The sequence below is a fragment of the Rhinoderma darwinii genome, chromosome 2 (assembly GCF_050947455.1).
Source record: "Rhinoderma darwinii isolate aRhiDar2 chromosome 2, aRhiDar2.hap1, whole genome shotgun sequence".
In the NCBI taxonomy this organism is placed as follows: Eukaryota; Metazoa; Chordata; class Amphibia; order Anura; family Rhinodermatidae; genus Rhinoderma; species Rhinoderma darwinii.
In genome coordinates this window covers 470,420,816-470,443,495 of record NC_134688.1, presented here as the reverse complement: position 1 = coordinate 470,443,495, position 22,680 = coordinate 470,420,816, and the positions used below count along the sequence as shown (strand labels likewise).

General features: G+C 43.1%; 1 protein-coding gene and 1 long non-coding RNA gene across 6 annotated transcripts in view; one reads left to right on the top strand and one right to left on the bottom strand.

Annotated features, from left to right (window-relative positions):
• Window positions 1–22,680, bottom strand: part of LOC142743673 (uncharacterized) — an 83,021-nt gene that overhangs the window by 39,598 nt on the left and 20,743 nt on the right. The gene's annotated exons all lie outside the window — the stretch shown is intronic.
• LOC142743672 (nectin-1-like) overlaps window positions 3,953–22,680 on the top strand; it is a 126,239-nt gene continuing 107,511 nt past the window's right edge. Inside the window, exon 1 of one of the 5 annotated variants that reach the window (XM_075854657.1) lies at window positions 3,953–4,096. In XM_075854657.1, the coding sequence (XP_075710772.1) occupies window positions 4,045–4,096 (52 nt within the window). In that variant the 5' untranslated portion in view covers window positions 3,953–4,044. Of the gene's footprint in view, window positions 4,097–5,845; window positions 6,019–16,352; window positions 16,435–22,680 lie in introns of those variants that run through there. The other 4 variants (XM_075854653.1, XM_075854655.1, XM_075854654.1 and 1 more) reach the window with 4 other exon arrangements.

The window sequence follows — 22,680 nt, the reverse complement described above, 5'->3', positions numbered from 1 at the left end:
GCCCAGCACACGAAAAGCTTAGATACAGAGCCTATGTGTGAGAATGTCTGTTGCGCCCTGTATCTAAGTCTACTATATGCTAGGCTTAGATACAGGGCCGAGCAGACCATATCAGACATGGGCCCTGTATGTAAGCCTACCATGTGTGATACTGTCTGCTGGGCCCTGTAGCTAAGCCTATCATATATGATACACTCAGTGCCACACCATCCATGAGGAGAGACGAGCATCTTGCCTCAGGCGGCGGCCTGCTGCCTCTCTGAGAAGGCCGCGGCGCCCCCTCTTGCACTATAATTGCAAGGCGAGTATGTAAAGTTTTTTTTTTTCTAATAAAAATGTGAGTGCCATTATCTACAGAGGTAGCTATATTTGGAGCACAATATACAGGGGTGGGCTATATGAGGGATACTATATACAGGGGTGGGCTATATGAGGGACACTATATACAGGGGTGGGCTAAATGTGGGGCACTATCTACAGGGGTGGGCTATATGAGGGACACTATATACAGGGGTGGGCTAAATGAGGGACACTATATACAGGGGTGGGCTAAATGTGGGGCACTATCTACAGGGGTGGGCTATATGTGGGGCACTATGTAAAGTGGAGCTATATGTGGGCACTATCTACCGGGGGACAGTATGTGGGCCACTATCTACAGGGGCCAAGGTGTGTGTGTGTGGGACACAGTGTATGGTGCTATTATAATCAGGGGCAGTGTATGGCGCTATTATAATTAGAGGTGCAGTGTATGACGCTATTATATTTTGTGGCTTAGTGTGTGGCACCATGAGAATTTTATTTTCATTTATAGGTGCAGAAATGTTTGAAAAGTGAGAAGCTGAAGACATCTGATCGGAAAACTGCAGAAATGGTCTTTGCCAGGGAGAAGTCATCATGGAGGTCTGGACCGGATGGAGAAGAAAAGAGAAAAATAACTAGTCTGAGACGTCACCGGTGAGTCACTGTATGATCTGCAGCGAGATGGTGGGTGGTATGATTTTTTTTGGTGAAACAGCAACTCCCAGCATATCCTTACCATTGTTCGGGCCATGCTGGGAGCTGTAGTTTTACAGTAGGGGTTGCACTAAATCGAGCTTTATTTGTTCTGGTGTTGTGTATATGTACTGAGCTTGGTTCTCATGCAAGAGAGAACATGCGGAAAATCCGCAGTATTTACGCTACGTGTGAACTGACCCTTACAGTAGGCATTGACGGAGCGAGAGCAGGACTGGTAACTAGTATTCTGCAGTACATGGGGTTTATTGATTCCCCAATGTCTTTTGGACTAAGGCCGGGACTTGGGGTGGAATTTATTGTGGCTGGCGTTTCATATGCCAGTATTGACAGACTGAAAAGTTGGATTAAACTCTGACACATTTATTAAGAGGTAAAGACCCAGCGATGCAACTGAAAGCTGCGGGCTGTCGGCCATGAGAAGTTTGCTGGGGGCGACGGGACCCAGTAAGGACTTTTGCATTGGGGCCCATGAGCCTATAGCTACACCCCTGGTCCTGAGGATGTTAATCTGGCAGTCGTCCGGGGATCCAGGGCACCGGGCCATAAATCCGGGTCCTCTCTCCTGTAGAGTGTAAGCTCCTTTGGACAGTGTCTTCTCTCCTGTAGAGTGTCAGCTTCTTCCAGTCTCAGCGTTTGACTGCAGTCACCCCTAGGTGGCACTCACTGCAAAGTAACATCTATATGGCAGAATAATAAGTCCCAGCGATGTCTACTTCTTATTGCAGCCAATTTGGTGTTACACCAGGATCGGGACTGATGCAGAAACGTTTACTTCTGCCAGTCTTTTCCTGTATGACCCCTCCTCCCCTAGGTTGCAGAAGCACGAGGTGCTGGGAGATGTAGTCCTGCGCACTCCTGGAAAAGAAGTGCTGATGCCGGATGTTAGTCGCTGCTTGGTACCAGCTGCAGCATCCAAAAACACCTCAAGAAATGACGCACGACTTCTTTTTATGAGGCTATTTTTTTAATTTCAGAAGCGGAAAAATACCCCCCGTGAACAGCACAGTGAATTTCCCATTGAAATCAATGGGAAACTTTTTGCAGGCGTATTTCAAGCGTATTTTAGAGGGTAATACGAGGCTTTTAGCGGGATTGCTGCGTTTTTTCCGTCCGGAATTGCGGACGGAAAATTGGCAGCAGAATACAGTAGCAGCAAAGTGGGCGAGATTTAACAAATCTCATCCAGACGCTGCGGAAAAACTTCCGACCAGAAATTGACCTGCGGTCGGTATTTTTCGGACCTCAGCGGGTCAATTCCTGCTGCGTTTTTCAGAGGAGACGTCACCATCCCCCATCATAGTGAAAAACGCCGCAAAATACGCACCATTTTGTGTAGCAATTCCGATATGTGTGGACAAGCTCTAAGGGTACGTTCACACGCAGTGTTTTCAGGCGTATTTCGGGACGTTTACGCCTCGAAAAACGCCTGAAGAAACGGAAGCTGAACGCCAACGAACATCTGCCCATTGAAAAACATCATTTAGTTCATACGGGGCGTCTTTTTAGGGCATGTTCACACGGCTTAGTAAGATACGTCTGAAAATACGGAGCTGGTTTCAGGCGAAAACAGCTCCTGATTTTCAGACGTTTTTGTAGCAACTCGCGTTTTTCGCTGCGTATTTTACGGCTGTTTTTGGAGCTGTTTTCTATAGAGTCAATGAAAAACTGCTCCAAAAACGTCCCAAGAGGTGACCAGCACTTCTTTTTACGCGGCGTATTTTGAAAACGAGGCGTAAAATCACGCCCCGTGGGAACAGAACGGCGTAATTCCCATTGAAATCAATGGGCAGATGTTTGGAGGCGCATGTTCTTAGCCGGTATGTTCACGCGCTTAACAAAAAACGTCTGACAATACGGAGATGACTTCAGAGAAAACAGCCTCTGATTTTCAGGCGTTTTTGAAGCTGAACATGAAATTTGGAGCTTCTTTTGAGGCGTTTTTCATAGTGTTTTTTTCAGGGGTGTTTTTGCAGGCGTAAATCGAGACATAAAACACACACAGAGTTTTTTGACACGGAAACTGCGCCAAAAAGCTAGTCAAAAACGGCCCGAAAATGCCTCCCGTCGTTTTCAATGGGAGGCAGGGGCGGTTTTCTCCCGTGAGCAGTAAAACCGGCTCGCGGGAGAAAGGGTATGTTCACACGACAGCGTCCGTAACGGCTGAAATTACGGGGATGTTTTCAGGAGGAAACATCCCCGTCATTTCAGCCGTAACGGCATGTGCAGGAGCTTGAACGCCGCGTCCATTACGGACGTAACTGGCGCTGCTTTTCATTGGAGTCAATGAATAACGGCTCCAATTACGCCCCGAGAAGTGACAGGTCACTTCTTTGACGCGGGCGTCTATTTACGCGCCGTCATTTGACAGCGGCGCGTAAATACACGCCTCGTGTGAACAGACAAACGTCAGCCCATTGCTTTCAATGGGCAGATGTTTGTCAACGCTATCGGGGCGCATTTTTCGGACGTAATTCGGGGCAAAAACGCCCGAATTACGTCCGTAATTAGTGTGTGTGTGAACATACCCAAAGAAGAGACATGCCCTATCTTCGGGCGTTTCCGCCTCTGACCTCCCATTGACTTCAATGGGAGGCAGAGAAAGCGTGTTTCGCGGCGTTTTATGCCCGCAGCGCCCAATGGCCGCGGGCGAAAAACGCAGAGAAAATCGGCGTGCAGGCAGACCAAAATCTGCCTCAAACTTCCAAAGGAATTTTGAGGCAGAAATTCTGCCTGCAAAATACTACGTGTGAACTTAGCCTTAGGGTATATATGTGCACACACACTAATTACGTCCGTAATTGATGGACGTATTTCGGCCACAAGTCCCGGACCGAACACAGTGCAGGGAGCCGGGCTCCTAGCATCATACTTATGTACGATGCTAGGAGTCCCTGCCTCGCTGCAGGACAACTGTCCCGTACTGTAATCATGTTTTCAGGGAGGATGATGTCATCTGAGAGGCTCCGCCCATTCAGCCTGGCTGGGAGCTGCTAACATCTATAAGTGCCGACCCGAAGCTTCAGAATGTCTGCGCTGCTCTTTGTGTCCTTTATCCTGCAGGTCGGGTACTGTCAGGGTGAGTGAACAACACGTGACCAGAACAACGCTGCATTAACCCTGTAACGCTGCATTAACCCTGTATTAACCCTGTATTCTGTAATAACCCTGTAACGCTGCATTAACCCTGTGTTAGTCAGCCTCTGCTTCATTGTATCAGCTCCACATGTCTAATGGGGCTCGCTGCTGTGCTTTGTGTGTTATAGATAGCAGAGCTGAATTTGCAATTAATCTGCTGGCTACCATCACATATCTGCCTTATATTCTAAAAGTATTATATATAATCATTTATTTCACTATATACTATTATGCACTGTATACTATTGTAATATATTATTATACTGCCTGCTACTTTAGACCTTGTTCACACCCAAAACTTTTCTGGAAATTTAAACTGCATCGAAAACATTTCCAAAAACGATGGTAATTCTGTTCTGGATGAACGTGCGGATTTTGCTGTGGAAACGCTTCATACACGCGGCTGTTACATGTAGGGGGGGGGGGGGGCATTGTTTGGAGGGGAAAATATCTCCGCCATGTGGCTTGGTAAATGAGGTGTAGAGAATATGCCAGTAACTCCTGGTCAATATCACATGGCGGAGCCATAGAATGCCCGTCTGTGCCCACCACAGACAATGTATAGACTGTACACAAATCATTCTTTTTTTATGTTTTTGTAAAATAAGGCTATGTTCACACGCAGAGTCAAAAAGTCTCAAATTACGGAGCGGTTTTCAAGAGAACAGCTCCTGATTTTCAGACGTTTTTGAAGCCACTCGCGATTTTCGCTGCATTTTTTACGCCCGTTTTTGGAGCTTTTTTCAATAAAGTCTATGGAAAACTGCTCCAAAAACGTCCCAAGAAGCGTCCTGCACTTCTTTTTCGCGGCCGTTTTTGTACGCGTAAAAAAACGCAGCGAAAAATGTTAAATGTCTAATTAAATAAATGTCGTTTCTTCAAATATTGACACTGAATGTGAAAGGCGTCTCAACCCCAGCAAAAAGGGAAAAAAAAATGTCTGAAAAAACGAAGGGTGGACGTAACATGGCTTCGAATCGTTCCCCGCCAACCCACCTTCACATTACCACTAATAAATAAAACTCAGACACCATTAGGCCCAGTTCACAGATTTTTTTTGGCGCTGATTTGATGTGTAAACCACGTCGGAATCAGCGCCAAAACATCCGAAAGCCCCCCCCCCCTTATTTCAAGTGGTGGAATTTTGAAGCAGACTTTTTCCATCTGCAAAATACTCAGAATACCACATATCAGGGTCCTTGGAGCCACAATCACCTGGGGGTCATCTGCCCACAATACCTTATTACCCCCAGCCGTGTGCCCAGCTCAGAGGCACCTATACCACCTGCAGATGCCATGTTCCAACCACTAATGACTTCTTAAGGATGTCACCTCTCGGAGCCCAACATACCAGCCAGATAGAAAGATCCAACCTCCAAATTTTGGGGGAAGACATACCTTTGTTGAACCCCCCCCCCCAATGCGAGTTTTAACGCCTATTTGAAGAATTCCCCCACCTCACAGCGAGCAGGCCATGAATCACTAAAGCCTGCGAGTCCCTCCATCCAGCAAGGCTGACCCAATCCCATCTTGCAACGTCAAACACCCCATGTCAACGCTCACATCATTCTGATCACCTCCCTCCTCCCCCCAGAAATAGCCGTCACCTGACCCCAAATCCAGTGACGCCACTATTCCTGGACACAAAGCCGGACCGCTCTATTTACTTTCATCCGGACTTTGTTACTCTCAACGGGTCGAGCCTCCGCTGTTCCCTAGGGACAATATCTGATGAGACCGCAACCAAGCGAGGAAGCAGAGCCCATAAATGGAGCAAATTGTTCATCGCCTCCTTCACCAGCCCACAGAAGGGGCACAGACTGAGGTCATTGCCTCCAACATGAAGGACAAGGATGACACGAGGTATGAATGGAACTCTGGCAAAACCGGCCCTCAGCAGACCCCAAAATCCCAGCCATAACCTGACCCCATAACATATGTGAAAAACCCAGCTGGTGCCGCTTAGGCCTCGCAGACGCTCTCGAAGCACCCAGTACACAAACAAGTGTCCTAAGAGCCACACCAGGCATGGACGCACATCTATAACCGGAAAAGGAAAAAAAACTACAGCACCCGGAGCATTTAGACAACATAAACCGTAGCAAAAAAAAACAAAAACGACAGAATGTGAAATTGAACATAAGAGCAGAACCAAATAGATTCCCACCTACAAATGCACCTAAAACCAGGCTCGTCGAACCTCCATCTGGCGGCCGAACCAATGCAGAAGAAATGAGACGAGAACCCGCTTTTCCCCGATTCACCCCTTTTCGCAAACACTTCTGAAAAACAGCATTAAATCGATATCTGGACAGAAGAGACCCGTCCCATCTTTCCGACCCCCACTCACCGTACGCTTCCAGACAACGGACTGGACAAACCCCCATCCCGGCGACTGAAAACAAAACCACCCATGTACCCCTATCAAACCGATCCGATTTACACCGTCACAAACAAAATTCTCTTCCACTCCAGCAACCTTATCCCGGTTTCTTACATAATAAAGAAGAAGAAGGGACACTTTCTACACACACACACACACACACACACACACACACACACACACACACACACACACACACACACACACACACACACACACACACACACACACACACACACACACACACACACACACACACACACACACACACACACACACACACTCTCTCTCTAATACTGTATGGGGGCTGTGTGTGTTCCTACCCTAAAAAGTGATTTAGACTGGCTTTCAGGGCGGTTCTGTTTGTAATGAAATAAGGCACCTGTGTTACGCTTCATTCACCGTCGGAGCTTTCCGTTGGAACTGGATCTTGGCTGACACAAACGGAAACCAAAGGTTTCAATGGTGACGGATCCGGTCCCAATGGTTGCCGTTTTTCTCAGTTGTCAAGGGTTCCACTATTTTGTCGGAATCAATAGCGTAGTCGACTGCGCTATTTATTCCATCAAAAAAACGGAAACCTGACGGAATGGTGACAAACTGAAACCATTAGCAATATTTCCGTCACCATTGGTATCAATGGTAATGCAAACGGAAGCTAAGGTTTCCGTTTGAGGGGTTCCCCTGACTGAAACCGCCGATGGAACCCCTCGACGGAAAGCCAGCGCTGATGTGAACACGCCCTAAACGGTGTAGATTTGAAACGCGATAAACAATGCATGAATAGCTGTTTTTCTCAATTCCTTCCTTAAATTTTTTTATAAAGGATAAACAATATAATATATACACTCAAACAATGTGCAATTGAAAAATACAACTCATCTCGCAACAAACAAGCCCCCATATTGCTGTATCGACATAAGAGTAAAAAAAGTTATGACTCTTGGAAGGCGGGGAGGGAAAAACTAAAAAGAATGCATGGTCCTTAAGGCTGAAATAGACCTGGTCCTTAAGGGGCTTAACTAGCGAAGACCGGGCACCATAGCAAACTTTTGACTGGGACCCCCCTAGGTACCACACGCAGCCCCCCTTATAGATAGTGCCCCCTGTAGATTGTGCCATACAGCCCCCCTGTAGACAGTGCTATACAGCTCCTCCTGTAGACAGTGTCACACCCCACTTGTAGATTGCGCCCCCACCTCCCCTTGTAGATAGTGCCATACAGCCACCCTGTAGATATCGCCATAAAGCCCCCCATGTAGATAGAGCCATACAGCTCCCTTTGTATATAGTGCTACACAGCCCCCCTCAATTGTATATAGTGCCACACAGCCCCCCTTAGTAGATAGTGCCACACACAGACCCCTGTAGATTGCACCACACACAGCTCCCTGTAGATAGCCCCACATCCCTCCCCTTGTAAATAGTGCCATACAGCCCCCCTAGTAGATAGTGCCACACAACCCCCCCTTAGTAGTGCCACACAGCCCTTTGTATATAGTGCCACACAGCTCCCCCCATGTATATAGTGCCACCGTGCTCCCCTCTTGTATATAGTGCCACCGTGCTCCCCCCCTTGTATATAGTGCCACCCTGCTCCCCCCCTTGTATATAGTGCCACACAGCCTGCCCCCCCCAAAAAAAATATATTGTACTTGCCTGGCCCCTTTCCCGCGACGGACGGAGCGCTGCACAGGCTCCGGTCGGGACACATGCACAGACCAGAGTGATGCAGTAACGTCATCACACCGGCCAGTGCAGGGAGTCTTCCGAGCGCCTTATAGGCTACAGAATATTGAAATGGAGCCCCCCAGATTTTGATTAACATACCCCTGGCTGCACTACATAACTACAAGCCTCCTCAAACTCTTGCGTATGCGCCATTGCCTTGTACTCCCCTGGCATGCGCGGTGCAGCGATGAAGCCGGACAGAGTACTCCTCGCTGCATGGTGCGTGTCCAAGTAGTACAAGGCAATGGCGCATCAGAGAAACTTGTATCAGCGAGGGGGATGTCAATCAAACATGGAAAGGTGGGTTTGGAGTCAGGACTATGTGACTCTTCAGGATAGCGGCACCGCCCCGTGACCCTTTAATAACTAATTAACATATAGTGCGCGCCATTTTAAAAGTTGATTTCATAGATTTTGCTGCATCTGAAAATTACATACATTTGGAAATATTGTCAGGTCATGTATTACAGCATGGTGGCGGTTAAAGGGGTTAAAACTACCAGACAGGTTCCAATTAAATATACAATGCATTGAAAACAATTCTATCTGCCCTGCAATTTTGTTATTATAAATATATCCTATATAATTACAGCATCAGAACCAAACTCTGACATATATACAGCACCAGAACCAAGCTCATACATATATACAGCTCCAGAACCAAGCTCATACATATATACAGCACCAGAACCAAGCTCAGTACATAAATATAGCTCCAGAACCAAGCTCATTACATATATACAGCACTAGAACCAAGCTCAGCACATATATAAAGCATCAGAACAATTCTCAGTACATATATACAGCATCAGAACCAAGCTCAGTACATAAATACAGCCCCAGAACCAAGCTCAGTGCATATATACAGCGCCAGAACAAAGCTCAGTACATATATACAGCACCAGTACAAAGCTCAGTACATATATACACATCACCAGAACCAAGCTCAGCACATATATACAGTACCAGAACCAAGCTCGGTACATATACGGCTCCAGAACCAAGCTCATACATATATACAGCCACTTGTAGATAGTGCCCACATATGGACTCCAGAGCTGCAAGCCAATAGTGCTAACCACTAAGCCACCTTGCTGCCCTACATATAGCTCCCCCTATAGATAGTGCTCCACATATAGCTCGCCCTGTATATAGTATCTCGCATATAGCCCACCCCTGTAGACAGTGCCCTACATATAGCTCCCTTGTAGATAGTGCCCCACAGGTAACCCACCCCTGTATATAGTGCCCCACATATAGCCCACCCCTGTAGATAGTGCCCTACAAATAGCTCCCCCTATAAATTATGCTCCACATATAGCCCACCCCTGTATATAGTGTCCCACATATAGCACACCCCTGTAGATAGTGCCCTACATATAGCTCCCCCTGTTTATAGTACTCCACATCCCCACATATAGACCCCCTGTAGATAGAGCCCCCCTGTAGATAATGCCACTCACAGTTTTATTAGAAAAAAAAACAAACTTTATATACTCACATGATTTCTTTCCCGCGCCATCTACATACTGAACAACGCAAGCGTTGAAAGGCGCCGATTGGCAGGATCTGGTCATTCAGAGCTAATGCATGTAATACAGAGAGGGAGCAGCAGCCTATAATATTCATTTGTATCTACGTCCAGAGGACGCAAATACCAGTGAATGTGGCTGTCGCTAGCACTGGGGGTTGGAGACGCCACTGGGCATGAGGGGGTCCGAGCCGCCCGGCCCATAAAAGTTAGAGGCCCGATGGCGTGGGCCCTGTAGTGGCCCACCAGGCATGGAGGGCCGTTGACGTCAGGTGGCACGGGCCCCCTCATGCCGCAGGCCTCATAGCGTTGGTTACGCCACTGGTAGTGTTCACATTAACATTTGTATCTAAAATTAGACCATTATCTCATCTTATATATCTATTATCTCTAGGCGTTTCATCCCCAAGCTTTGGGGGATCCTCAAATCAATGTGGATATTAACACGTTAGTGACCGCCAATACGTCTTTTCACGGCAGCCACTAATGGGCTTTATTCCGATGCAATAGCCTTTTTTACGGCGCTGCATCGGAATAAATAAACAGAGCAGGAAGTATCAGTATCGATCTTGCCAGTTTAACGCCCCAGATGCGGCGCTCAATAGCGAGTGCCGCATCTGAGTGGTTTTGGAGAGAGGGAGGGAGCTCCCTCTAATCCCACCGACACCCTGCGTGTGATCGCAGAGTGTCGGTGTCTTCTGTGGTAGCCGTGGGGTCCCTAGGTCTGCCACTAGTTTTGCCAGAGGCATGGCCTAGCAGATGCCTGTCCGTTATACATTGCAACACAAAAGTATTGCAGTGTATTATAAAAGCGATCGTACGATCGCATAGTGAGGTCCCCTAGCGGGACAAATATAAAGTTAATAAAAAAAAATATAAATGAAAAACCCACTTTTTCCCCTTAAAAAAACAAAACTTTAAAAAGTTACAAATATTCGGTATCGCCGAATCCGTAACTTCCCCAACTATAAAGTTATTACATTATTTAAGTCGAACGGTGAACGCCGTAAAAAATAAAATAAAAAAAAACATTGCAAAAATTGCTGTTTTCTCTGAATCCTGCCTTAAAAAAATTTGATAAAAAGTAATCAAAAAGTTGCATCTACTCCAAAATGGTACCAATAAAAACTACAAGTCGTCTGCAAAAGAAAAGCCCTCCTACAACCGCATCAGCGGAAAAATAAAAAAGTTATGGCTCTTGAAATACGGAGACACAAAAACAAATAATTTTGAAAAAAAAGTGTTTATACTGTGTAGAAGTAGTAAAACATACAAAATCTATACAAATTTGGTATCGTTGCAATCGCAACAACCCGCTGAATAAAGTTATTGTGTTATTTATACCACACGGTAAACGGCGTAAATTTAGGGCGCAAAAAAGTGTCCCAAAATTGTTTTTTTTCTTCTATTCCCCCCCAAAAAAGTTAATAAAAGCTAATCAATAAGTTATATGTACCCCAAAATATGCTATTAAAAACATACAACTTGTCCCGCAAAAAACAAGACCTTATACAGCGATGTCGACGCAAAAATTAAAAAGTTATAGCTCTTGGAATGCGACGATGGAAAAATTTAAAAAATTGCTTGGTCATTAAGGTCTAAAATAGGCTGGTCATTAAGGGGTTAAAAACAGTCAAAAACCGCTGTTGATAAATAATAAAGTAGATAAAGTGCAGTAAAAACTGCTTTACCGGAGCCCTGAGGGTGACTTCAGCAGCGTGATACCGACTATTTACGGATTTAGCCTCCCTCTCGCCCCATCTCCGGCCAGTGTCACAACCTCCCATGATTGGAGGACTGTTCCAGGGGCCGGCACGTTGTCACGGAGACCCGGGGGCGTGTGAAAGCATCGTGATGATATACTGAAGGGAGGACATATCCCAAAGGAGCGCACCTAGGCAGAGAACTGAGTAACGCTATCATCATGCGCTGCCAGGAGGCTAGACCACTTTACTGATATGCTACTTAGTGGTGGGCCGACATAAATATTATTAACCCCTTAAGGACACGGCCAATCTTCGTTTTTTCATTTAAATTTTTTCCTCCCCTCCATCCAAAAGCCATAACTTTTTTAATTTTTTCAGCGACATAGCCATATGAGGGCTTGTTTTTCGCGGGACAAGTTGTAGTATTTTATGGCACCATTTATTGTACCGCATAATGTACTGGGAAGCTGCAAACAAATTATTTGTGGAGTGAAATGGGCAAAATACAGAGATTACGCCAGTTTTTGGGAGGTTTTGTTTTTACGGCCTCCATCAGGCGTTAAAAACTACATATTCACCTTTTTCTATGGGTTGATACGATTACGGCAATACCAAATTTGTGTTTTTTTTAATGTTTTATCACTTTTATAAAAACAAAAAAGAGCCATAACTTTTTAATTTTCTTATAAATTGAGCGAAGTGAGGCCTTATTTTTTGCAGGGCGAGCTTAGTTTTTACCGGTACCATTTTAGGGTACATGTGACTTTTTGATCACTTTTTATTCCATTTTTTTGAGAGCTAAGGTGACCAAAAAAACAGCAATTTGGGTGTTTTATATATATATATATATATAAAATTTAAATTTTTTTTTACGGCGTTCACCGAGCGGGTTAAATAACGCTATATTGTGATAGTTTTGACTATGTTACCAGCTATGTTAACTTTTATTTTATTATTTTAACATTGCTTTAGAGAAAAAATGGGAACGGGAGTTTTCTTGAGCTTTTAATTTATTTTATTTTTTTGGAACATTACTAAAAACTTTATATAACTTTTTTATTTTTCTTACTTTAGTCCCCTTAGCATTTGTTGGATCGGTTGCATGCTATAGTGCAATACTAACGTATTACAGTATATTGCTTTATTGCCCTCTGGCAGGGCTTCAAAGGAGTACAAAGATGGTAGACCTTCATTAGGCCCCCAGGCTGCCATGACCACCATCGACACCCCGCGACCAAATCGATCTGTGACCAGATTACATAGTTCATCACAGCATCTCCCCCAGGGTATAGGCACTGGGGTAACGTCCAATCAAATGCGGGTAAACTAATCCCAAATCAGCGATCCTATCACCCCTTAATCTAAACCCCTGATATAATGGATCCTCTCTGTTAGGCCCCATGCAAACAACCGTATTTTTTCCCTCCCGTAAATACTGGCGTAAATATGGGTCCTTTGTCACCCGTATTCCACCAGTATTTATGGACCCGTGCCCGTAAATATGGGTCTGTTGTCATCCGTATTCCACCCGTTTTTACGGACCCGTTTTCTCTGCTATATTGCACTGCACTAATAGAGAGAAGAGGCTGCTGATCAGTGATGGATAGAGAGAAGGGGCAGCCCCTTCTCTCTATCCAGCACTGATCGCCAGCCTCTTCTCTCTATCCAGCTCTGATCAGCAGCCTCTTCGATCTATCAGTGCCGGACAGGGAGAAGGGGCAGCCCTCTCGGGCAGAGTTTCCGCAGCGGAACGCAGCGATTTAAAGAAAAAGAAGTTCATACGTACCCCGGCCGTTGTCTTGGTGACGCTTCCCTCTTTTGACAACCAGTCCGACCTCCCTGCATGAGGTGGCAGTCCATGTGACCGCGGCAGCCTGTGATTGGCTGCCGAGGTCACATGGGATGAAACGTTATCCCAGGGTGCCAGACTGGAGGAAGAAGCAGGGAGTTCTGGTTAAGTATTAACTTTTTTTTGTTGCAGGTTTTTGAAGGAAACTGTCCAGCGATAGTCACTGTTCAGGGTGCTGAAAGAGTTACTGCCGTTCAGTTCAGCCCCTTCTCTCTATCTAGTACTGATGGTTTAACTCTTTCAGCACCTTCTACAGTGACTATCCCCTGATGTCGCCTAGCAACGCTTCTGTAATTACGGGTGCACACACGTAGCTACCAAAAATTACGGAAGCCACATAGACTTCTATGTGCCTGCCCGTGCCGTAATTACGGCTTGAAATAGGACATGTTCTATATTTTTCAACGCCACGGGCACCTTCCCGTAAGCAAACAGGAAGGTACCCGTGGCCAATAGAAGTCTAATGGCCCGTAATTACGGGCGTTTTTACGTTCGTGTGCATGGGGCCTTCGTATGAAACAAGGAGATAATAGAATTTTTTATGAATTTGAATATAATAAAGGAATTTCAGTATAATACAGCACAGCCAAATCAAAATTATGTGTGAATATAGGTAAAAAAACAAAAAAAAATTGCAAAAACACATTAAAAATGTACCAAACGCGTGGTGCGAATATAGGTCGAAAAATGGCCTGATAAATTATAACAAGGCATTAGCTATATAAACCTATACACATATAAGCTATAGATGGGAAAAGGAGGTAAACAACTACTCAATGAACAGCACAAATCAGAGAATCATTCAGATCCCGCGGTCTAACAATGTTCAATCTGGATATCCACGGGGCTTCCTTACGTAGCAGCAAGTTGTCAATATTGCCACCGCATGGAGATGGACACATTTTTTTCAATCCTGGAATCTCAAACAATTGGGATCCCAACCATGGTGTCACCACACATGTTAACATCTTCCCTATTGTTACCTATGGGGTCCAAAATTTGCCATCTAAATCTCTTATCGTTTTGCCCACATCGTTTTTGGCACAAGGGCATGTCGCCAGATAGACCACCCCCATTGCCTTACAATTGATGAATTCTAGATTGGTTTACACCATCCCCATTGTCGCTCTCTCGAAAGACCTACCAGTATAGATATGCCGGCAAGCCTTCCACGAACCGCATCTAAATGTACCACATATTCTAGTGTGGTTTACCAGTCACCTGCTGCATTAACCCCTTAGTGACCTGCCTATTTTAGGCCTTAATGTCCAAGCAATTTTTTTTTTTTACGTTTTTCCATCGTCTTCATCATTCAGAAGAGCTATAACTTTTTATTTTTTGCGTCGATATAGCTGTATAAGGTCTTGTTTTTTGCGGGACAAGTTGTATGTTTTAGTAGCACAATTTTGGGGTACATATAATTTATTGATTAGCAGTTATTAACTTTTTTTGGGGGGGGATAGAAAAAAACAGCAAATTCGCCACCTTTTTTTGCATCCCACAATCATTTTATTCAGCGGGTTGTTAAGATTGTAACGACGCCAAATTTATATAGATGTTGTATGTTTTACTACTTACACAGTAAAAACACTTTTTTTTTATTTTAAATTATTTGTTTTTGTGTCTCCCTATTTGAAGTGCCATAACTTTTGTATTTTTCTGCCGATGCAGCTGTATGAGGGCTTGTTTTTTGTGAGATGACTTGTAGTATTTATTGGTACCAGTTTGGAGTAGATGCGACTTTTTGATCACTTTTTATCAATTTTCTTTTAAGGCAGGATTCACAGTAATCAGCAATTCTTGTATTGTTTTTTATTTAATTTTTTACGGTGTTCAGTGTAGAGGTTAAATGATGTAATAACTTTATAGTCGGGGTCGTTACGGACGCGGCGATACCAAATATGTGTAACTTTTTAACTTTTTTTTTTTAATAATAAAGCATTTTGCAAGGGGAATAAGTGGGTTTTTAATTTTTATTCACTTGTTTTTTTATTATTAACTTTATTAAAAAAATGTTTTTATTCTTTTACTAGTCCCACTAGGGGACTTCACTATGTGATCGTCCAATCGATTTTATAATACACCTCAATACTTCTGTATTGCAGTGTATTACTGCTTGTCAGTGTAAAACGGACAGGAATCTTCTAGGCTTTAACTAGAGGCAGACATGGGGGCCTTTATTAGGCCCCCGGCTGCCATAGAAGACACCGACACCCTGTGATCTAATCGCAGGGTGCTGGTGGGGTGAGAGAGGGAGCTCCCTCTTTCTCTCCAAAACCACTCAGATGCGGCGCACGCTATTGATGGATTAAATCTGAGGGGTTAAACGGGCGAGATCAATACTGATATCGATCTCGCCCGTTCGAGCAGGGATGCTCCCAGCCCTCAGCTACTTCTTGTAGCTGAGACCAGGGAGATTTAACGGTTCCCTGCTCTGTTTATTTATTCCGATGCTGCGCCGTGACAAGGCATTGGAATAAAGCCCATTAGTGGCCGCCGCGAAAAGGCGTATTGGCGATCACTAACGGGTTAAAGGAAAGATTACTCCGAACGAATCGATCTTTTAGGTTGCACCCTCTGCGATATGTAATCGCTAGTTTGAGTGTCACCAATTCTTGCAGATCAGGGTCCAGTTTAAAAATACCCTAAAATGTATTGAAAACCTCTACCACCTGACTGCATGTGTGGTCAAATGTGCCAATCATGCGTATATGTTGTTAGGGCCCTTTTCACTGAATCGTGGTGACAGCAACTCAGTTCTATTAGCCACTACTGCATGATGTCGAGCACTATCCAAAATATGGTCTGGGTAACCTCGCCTCCTGAAACGCTCCTCCGAGTCACCCGCTTTTGCATGAAAGTCTGATAGAGATGAACAGTTTCTTCGTATACGGATGTACTGTCACTTTGGTATATAAAGATTATATTATATTTTTATATTCAACGCTGCCGTCTGCGCTATCTTTGTCTTTTATCCTTTGCAGAACAACCACTTTATGTGACGGCTGGGAAACCATGCAGTAGAAAAACAAAGTGTGTTCTTTATCTACCACATCTAACCGCCTATATATTGGGGATGGTGAGGAACATTTCAGTGTGTTGAAATTTTTATCTGGTGTATACAGTGTGTTCCGCATTTCATATAATTTTTATACATGTATTTCTGAGTGGATTTCTGGACTTTATTCACTGCAATTGGGTTCTCCACTTAGTGCAAACCATATGTCAGTACATTATATTTTGGCAGAACTGTCCCTTTGGTATTCCTCTTTTTAAAGGAACAGGATGATGACTGCCCCAGGTCAGGAGGCTGTTAGTAGCTGTAGTTTTTCTATAAACGCTACTTGACAGTTTACCCATTTCATCAAAAGAAATCCACAGATTCAAGAATGATATGCTATTAGAGTCATTTTCTGCAGTAAAACTAAGGCCCAATTGATTATAGTTCAGGGCAACCATGAATTCTGAAAAACTCTCTCTTGCTCTAGTCTATAGGATAAGGACGTCGTCGATGTATCTCAGCCAGAGTGCCACCGACGACGTCCATTCTTCTATGTCATCCACAAAGATGGCACCCTCTTCCCACCAGCCCAGGAGAAAATTTGCAAATGAAGGGGATGTGGGACTCCCCATCGCAGTGCCCCTGAGCTAGTGGTTGTAGCGCCTGTCAAAGAGGAAATAGTTCCTCTGCAGAATAATTTCAAGTAGGCCCATGACCAATTCATAATGCGCCTGTAACTGTGTATGTTTATGTACAATTTATATGTATGTATGTGCCTGTGTAAATATGTACCTGTGTATGTCCTATGTCTTTACATATTTTTACAACAAGTTATATATATACATTTTTAATCTACATATAGTGTTTTTGGATATATGCGTGCCTGGTTCGTTATGACCTTGTACATGTTATTATACGGCCATGATCGATATATACATATACGAGACCCACAATTGGTCATCAGTACGATACACCTATTTATGTATTATACGGCAAAGATCGGTATATGGTATACATCATTATAACTTGCTGTCTAAATATTACCTTCGGAGCTATATAGCAACATACATCTTTTACCTGTTAAACATATCTATGTCCACCACATTCAATTCAACATATGAGGATTTATTGATTTATGCTAAATCCTCTGTTACACTCTCTTTCTCCTCCTTGCCACCCGGTCCTGTGTTTACAACATCTCATGGGATACCTCAACTTCAGTAGTGTCTACCTGTGCGCTTGAGTCGGGAAGGAGCCCCCGCTTCCCCCAGTCCTGCGCGTCTCTATTGGGGTGGGCGTGTCTCTTCGGCGTCAGTCGCCGCTGGGTCACGCCCCCTTGACGCGCGTTCGGAGGTGAATGACGGGCGTCCCCGCCCCCGGCACTTGACGCCACTGTACACACACCTACGGTCCCATGTGATGTCAGATACGCTTATGATTGGTTGGCCATACACTTTAAATGAGGAGCTTCCTGCTGGAGAGACGACACCCCCGGACGAAGGCATTTCGCCGAAACGCGCGTCGGGACTGACGTTCTCTCCAAGCAGAGGACCACAATGGGTACGTTACATGTTTCCTTGCTTTGGTTTTGTTCCACCCAACTTGCCTGTATCCTGCATTGCTAGCACATCAGTGTCATTTCTGGACCACAGTTGTTCATTCTTTGTTGATAACCAATGTGCTGGTTACATTTACACCCCATCCACATATAACGCATAACAAAATTATCAATGTGATCAGGCCATTTGCACCCAGATCAAGGATATATATTCTTGACATTGTCAGGTATCCCCTTGTGTTTGTACGTTCTCTGCAAGTGTCAGACGTCTCTGTGCTTTTGCTCAGTACGACCCATCTTTTAATGTTGTATTTTTTCAATAAAAATTGTTCTATTTTTCCTATCTACTTGTGTTATTTGTGCCCTATACGCTTTTAGGTTTATACTAGTTATTTAGGGCAACACACCAAGAGTCACTTGGTTTCATCGAGGTCTAGCCTTTATATATAGGCTGCAATATAGCATATATCAATATGTATATCATTTAGACCTTTTTCCTGCATGTACCTATAGGTTTATGCTGTGTATGTGTATATATATATATATATGTATATATATGTAGGTATGTGTGTGTGTATATGTGTACATAAATGTGCCTACGTGGCACATACATACAACACATAGGCACATATATATATATATATATATATATATATATATATATATATATATATATATATACACACATATCTCCTCATTTTCAAGTATTATAAAAAGGAACAATTCCTGTGGCGCCACGTCAAATTTTTTTTTTTTTTTTGCAAGACGAGTTGTATATTTTTTTTTTTGTCACCTTTTTAGGTAAATAACTGTTTCATTCATTTTTTGGTGAAGGAAAAAAAGGTAAATCCTTCATATTTTGGGGGTATTTGTTTTTGCGGTGTTCACTGTGCAGTATAGATGACATCTTTTATTCTACGGGTCGTTACGCTTAAGGTGATACCAAATTGGCGCAATGAACCATATTACAGTCCTGCTGTAATTCATTACAGTTACAAATATTTTCTCCTGCATAGCACTTTGTTTTCATATAAAAAGGAAAAAGTGGCATTAAAGTCGCGTATGCAGCTTTGATGCAACTGAGGATGAAGTGCCAAGTGCTGCCAAAAAGCAGTGAATATGCAACCCGTGACGGTTGCGTCAAATATATTAACTCACCAATTACTGGAAATCTATATATATATTTTTTCCTATAAAACAACAAACGCATCCAATTATATGCGTACTACAGTGCTGTAGGAGAGTTCTCCATATGTGAGCCATCTATAATTATAAGCAATAACGTAAACTTCTGTTATAAGTTAATACAGTGGCTAAAACTTTTATCCCTGATTTTAAATCACTCACACTTTAATTGGAGACAATATCAGTGGCAAAAAACAATTTAACCACCAAAATGACCCAAGAAATACCTCTCACAAGAGCCCAAATGGCCGTGAAAGTTTTTGGAAATCCAAACAGTACGAATATACATGACCAGGACCTGGAAAACTTGTTCCATAGTCTCGAGAAAGATATGGCTCAACAAGCTAAAATTTGGTGGGACTTAACCGCCTTAAACAATTACATAACTAAGAACATGATTCCAAGAGGCCTAAGGCTAAGGAAAATACCATCTTTCAATTATTCAGAAACCTTCAATGAAGAATGGAACAAAACTCTATCAGACTGTTCCATAAAACTCATGATGTTAATCACAGAACAAGAAAAAATCAAACTAATTTCTGAAACCAAGTCCAAAATAGACAGTTTCCCCAGCTCACCAGATCTTGCAATCCATAGATAAGCTTGACAGAGCAATAGCAGAAACTAAAAAAACAAAATTTCAAAGAGACACAAGGGATTATAGTTCCAATGAAGTCTATAATTTGAACAACAGAGACAGGAACAGAACCCGACCTAAACCTATTCTCAAACAACGAAACCAACGTAAAAAACAAAGAGACACACTCCATAGAGTAAGTTTCAGCTCTACAGAGCCAGACTCATATGACGGACTTTCTGAGGACGATTCCACTAGGACACGCACAAAATTCAACTATAGACAAGATGATAGCCAGCTTATGTCAAAAAACGAAGAAGGAGGGGCGGCAAGAAACATAGACCGACAAGATCAGGTCCTAAGCCGTCACCTCCGGTCCCGCAAGTTCCAACCGTAGATCTGAACGTCATTAATCTGTCATCCACCATGCTCACACCACCACAAATCGAAGCACTTTCATTGGGACTGAATTTCGCTCCCAACAACAACTTCGACCCTTTTACCACCCTTCTTGACGTAAATAAATTTATCAGGAATCTAACTGTCAAGAGACATTTTCTCACACAAGAATACGAGATTCCTGAGAATCTAGAAGAAGAGGATATATCTCCACTATTTCCAACAATAAATACATCAACAGTATCTCTTAGAAAATTTTATCGAGAGTGTCATCAATTACCAAAAGATCTGTCATTTGAAGAGTTACAAACCATGGTTTGCTTAGACAGCCTACGCACAGAGGATCCAGACATGTTTACTGACAACAATATTGACTTTCATACAACTAATCCCAAATATTATCCCAAACAATCAAGGACAGAGTCTATGGACCGCTTCCAGACCATTGTAGAGAAAGAACTTCAAAACCTATCTGACAGACTCAAAGAAACCAAAATTGAACACAATCTTCCCCCTCGTCTAAAGAACGCAGTAAAAACGCTCAGAAATAATAAAGAAATAACCATCAAAATGTCTGACAAAGGAGGAGGAATAACTGTAATGAACAAATCTGATTATAAAAACTCCATCTTAAATCTCTTATCGGATGAAAATACTTACAGACGTCTTGACAACAATCCCACAACAAAAAATCAGAACAAAATGAAAAATCTCCTAAGCGAGGGCGTTAGAGAAGGACATATCAATCAGAAACAAGCAGACTACATTTTTGTGGAACAACCAATTACACCAATCTTCCATGCTCTTCCTAAGACTCATAAAAACCAGGTCCCACCACCCATGCGACCGATTGTCTCGGGTATAGGCTCCCTTTTGGAAAGACTGTCAGAGTGGCTAGACACGGTACTCCAACCTTTAGCCCAAAGAACACCGGGGTTTAGAAAAGACACCAAAGACGTCCTAGTCTCTTTCCAGAATAGAGTTTGGAACTAAAATGAAGTATGGCTTACCTGCGATGTCGTTGCACTTTACACAAGCATTCCTCATCAAACCGCATATGCCGCACTAACACACCATCTGGCCACGCACAGCACCTTCACCAAAAATTTTCAAAATTACATATTAGACATCCTTATGTTTCTGATGACAAATAACTACTTTCAGTTCAATGATAAATTTTACTTACAATGAAGAGGGGTATCAATGGGAGCAAAATTCTCCCCCTCAATAGCCAACTTAACTATGGCATGGTGGGAGGAACAGTATATTTTTTCCATTAATAACCCATTTGGACATAATATTGCATGGTTTGGTAGATATATCGACGACCTCCTATTTATATGGAGGGGTGACACCTCAAATATCCGAAAATTCGTAGAATTTCTGAATTGCAACCCACACAATCTACACTTCACCCATAATTACGACAGAACTACAATAACATTTTTAGATCTAGTCTTAGAGGGGAAAATAGGGTCAATTATACAAACTAAAACTTTTCGTAAGCCTACTACTGCCAATACAATACTACATGCCAATAGTAACCATTCAAAGAAAACCATCATAGCCATCCCAGTTGGCGAAATATACAGAGCAAGAAGAAACTGCAGCTCAGAAAAACACTATACAAAAGAACAAAAACAAATACAATCAAGATTAAAAAACAGAGGATACCCAAAATGGTCTCTCAACCGAGCAAATCATATCACCCAAAGAACTTCCAGAGCCGATCTCCTCGAACAGTCTCACAAAAAGAAAAAACTAGACCCTAATATACCAGTTTTAGTATTACAACAAAGTAACCAGTTTAAGGAAATTAAACAAATTATAAACAAATATTTACCTATCCTGACGGAAGACGATGGACTTCGGTCCATTCTACAAGGAGGCTGTAAAATAGTGGCTCGAAAAGCACCCACATTGCGTAACATCCTTTCCCCTTCTCTCTTTGTGTCAGAGGAAAACACAACAACCTGGCTAGAAAGTAAGGGCTTCTACAGATGTGGTCAACACCCCTGTAAAACATGTACTCTAGTTCAGCCCACCAAATCTTTTTCAAACTCAAACAACTCTGAAATGTTCAAAATACAAAATTACATCAACTGTAATACTACTTCGGTAGTCTATGCAATTGAATGCACCACATGCAGCTTGAAATACATAGGCTGCACCAGCAGAAAATTCAAAACTCGTATCCTAGAACATCTAGGCTACATAAGGAACCCTAATATTTGTAATATATCAAACGTGGCCAAACACTTTATATCATGTCACAATAGAACAATAAAATCACTAATTTGCTACGCTATAGAAAAAGTACATTCCCCAAAAAGAGGTGGTGATCTACAACACAAAGTCCACCAGAGAGAGGCTTTCTGGATATATAGACTTAACACTAGAGTCCCCAACGGCCTGAACTTAAAAAAGGAACTCATGTTCCATTATTAACCAATAAAAAGCACCATGCTCAGAATGACCCCACAAAATATCCCCCATACTAGATAGGTGTACTATAGATAGTTTCTGACCACCACCAGCCTAAATTTAAACATGGCAATAGATGAAAGATAGTCACCAACTTATCCAGTCACTTGTCCCCCGATCA